The following is a 2,500-nucleotide window of genomic DNA, read 5'->3' as shown; positions in this document are numbered from 1 at the left end:
GCCCAGCAGGATAAGCCAGCATCTTAAACCAACGTCATATTGACGTCAAATACTGACATTTATTCATCGGGTATGGCAACCAAAATCCAACATCTGATAGACGTCACAGTGGTAACGTCGACTGCAACATCATTAGATGTTGATATTTGGTTGATTTTAGGTTTGACATTAATCTTGGCCTGAGGTTGGGTTCTGACGTCAACCTGATTTTCATTTCCAAACAAAATACAATGTCTCCATGACATTAGGGTACAATATCAATCTGACATCATGTTGACCTCTTGTGCCTGTTGGATGTTTAAGGCCATTTAAGTCATCGTGCAGTAAACATCCTTCATCTTCTCATCAGTGACATACATCTAAACAGTCTCTGGGTCATTATGTGTAAAGATTTTAAACATCTTTTGGGACACTTTTAACGCTTCTAAACAGTTTGCTGCAATTTTAAATCGCCCATGTCTTGAGGTAGTTCATTATGATGCGATTTACCATATGTGCAATTTGATTGGACAGGAATCACAGGACTGATTTTTCTAATCCCCATAGACAAGAAAAATAAAGTAGTGACTGCAGGTTGAAGGAAAATAGTGGAGTAAAAGTAGCGATAGCGCACTAAAAATGTACTCAAGGGAAAGTAAAAGTGAATTACAATTTCTGAGAAAAACTACTCAATTACAGTACTTTGTTACTTTACACCACTGACTGAAATAATAAACTTGAGTTTTTACTACAGTAAAATCTGGTGTATTGTAGAATAATATACAATATAGTTGTAAAAAAAACTACAGTGTTGGGTCAATTGTTTATATTACTATAGTGTTTATGTTTAAACAAAGCAAAACACCCTAACAACACCTTAGCAACCACCTAGCAACAACGAAGCAACTATCTAGAACACCCTAGCAACTGCGTAGCAAGACCTTAGCAACCACCTAGCAACCCCTTACCACCAATCACCTAGCAACACCTTAGCAACCGCCTAGCAACACCTTAGCAACCATCTAGCAACATCTTAGCAACCACTCAGAACACCTTAACAACTGCCAAGCAATGCCTTAGCAACCACCTAGCAATACCTTAGCAACTGCCTAGCAACAAATTACAATCACTTAGCAATGCCTTAGCCACCGTCTAGCAACACCTTAGCAACCGCCTAGCATGCACCTAGCAACGCCTTAGCAACCAATCAGAACACCCTAGCAAACGCCAGCAACACCTTTGCAAACACCTAGCAACGCCTTAGTAACTGCCTAGCAACGCCTTAGCCACCACCTAGCAACACCTTAGAGATCGCCTAGCAACACCTTAGCAACCGCCTAGCAACACCTTAGCAACCACCTAGAAAAACCTTACCAAATAAACCTGCTAACACATATGTACTTTTCTATCTATGCCAACTGTTTTAAATTTCTTAACAACTACTTCATTTAATTAAACTTTAAAACGACTTCAAACTTTCAGACGAGGGTTTCTCAAGACACCATAACTATGAACTTTACTTTTCGAGTTTATATTAGAGCAATTCCAGCGTTATGGATGTGACATTTGCAGTAAAATCTCAAAACATAAATTCACAGAGAAAGTATATGTTAACATTATTTTGAAACATGTTTATAATTCCAAAACAGCTAACCAGAGAGTTATGGGAGCAGAAAAATATCAATCTGTAAACATTTTTTATATTTTAAATGAGGAAAATAAGCATGCGTTATGGATGTGACGAAAAAAGTCTGCGAGTTAACAGTACACTACATACTTTGTAGAGAATCTGTGAATTAAACTGCTCAACCTGAAAGAAACAATGCTAATCACAAGGGTAGTTGCTGGCTGTCTATAGAACAAAAACGATTGATTTTATTTTATTCTACTCTTTTGCATTTATAAGAAAAAAACCTTTATGGATGTGACAGATGTGAAATTGCCACTTGTGTGACTTTTGTAAATCAAATATAATTGTTTGAAAACATTGACAGAAAAAATTTGAGGATTTTAAATGAACGAAGAAACAGTTTTGCTATTTTTAAATAACTTTTTAAATTTACAAATATTTTTTTTCATGGCAAGGTTGACATTTGCATGGAATTGCTCATTACTTTAGTGTTTATGTAAGCATAGCAACTATAGGATTTCCACAACAGATTACTTTCACTAGTTTACTATAGTATGGCTCAAAAACTGTAGAGTTTACTATGATTTTTTTTTTTTTTATTTCACGTTGAAGTTAATGTTCTCACCTCAGTAACAATGGTGGTCCGGTTCTCATTAAACGTCCAGCCTTCATTACAGGCGGACAGATGAGTGCTGTTGTTGAATATGGAGATATTACAGCTGAGCGCGCTCCCGTTCCGAAGCGCGTCATCGAACTTCACGCATTTGCTGAACGCGCCGTGCGCGCCTGTGCGGGGAACCGTCAGATTCCGCACCTGCTCCTCTGAAAAACCACATTTCTCTTGAAGACCTGCAGTTTTACACCAATGATCTGGCGTGTAACCTAAAAACA

At 37.6% G+C, this 2,500-nt stretch overlaps 1 protein-coding gene across 2 annotated transcripts in view; it reads right to left on the bottom strand.

Annotated features, from left to right (window-relative positions):
* The window catches only part of slc22a3 (solute carrier family 22 member 3), a 21,282-nt gene that overhangs the window by 18,558 nt on the left and 224 nt on the right, over window positions 1–2,500 (bottom strand). For both annotated transcript variants that reach the window (XM_056476472.1, XM_056476473.1), the window contains exon 1: window positions 2,235–2,500. This exon is cut by the window's right edge and continues 224 nt beyond it. In XM_056476472.1, the coding sequence (XP_056332447.1) occupies window positions 2,235–2,500 (266 nt within the window). The remainder of the gene's footprint in view (window positions 1–2,234) is intronic.

This window comes from Danio aesculapii, chromosome 17 (genome assembly GCF_903798145.1).
Source record: "Danio aesculapii chromosome 17, fDanAes4.1, whole genome shotgun sequence".
Lineage (NCBI taxonomy): Eukaryota > Metazoa > Chordata > Actinopteri > Cypriniformes > Danionidae > Danio > Danio aesculapii.
Note: the sequence above shows the minus strand (reverse complement) of the source record. Positions and strands in the feature narration are given on the sequence as shown.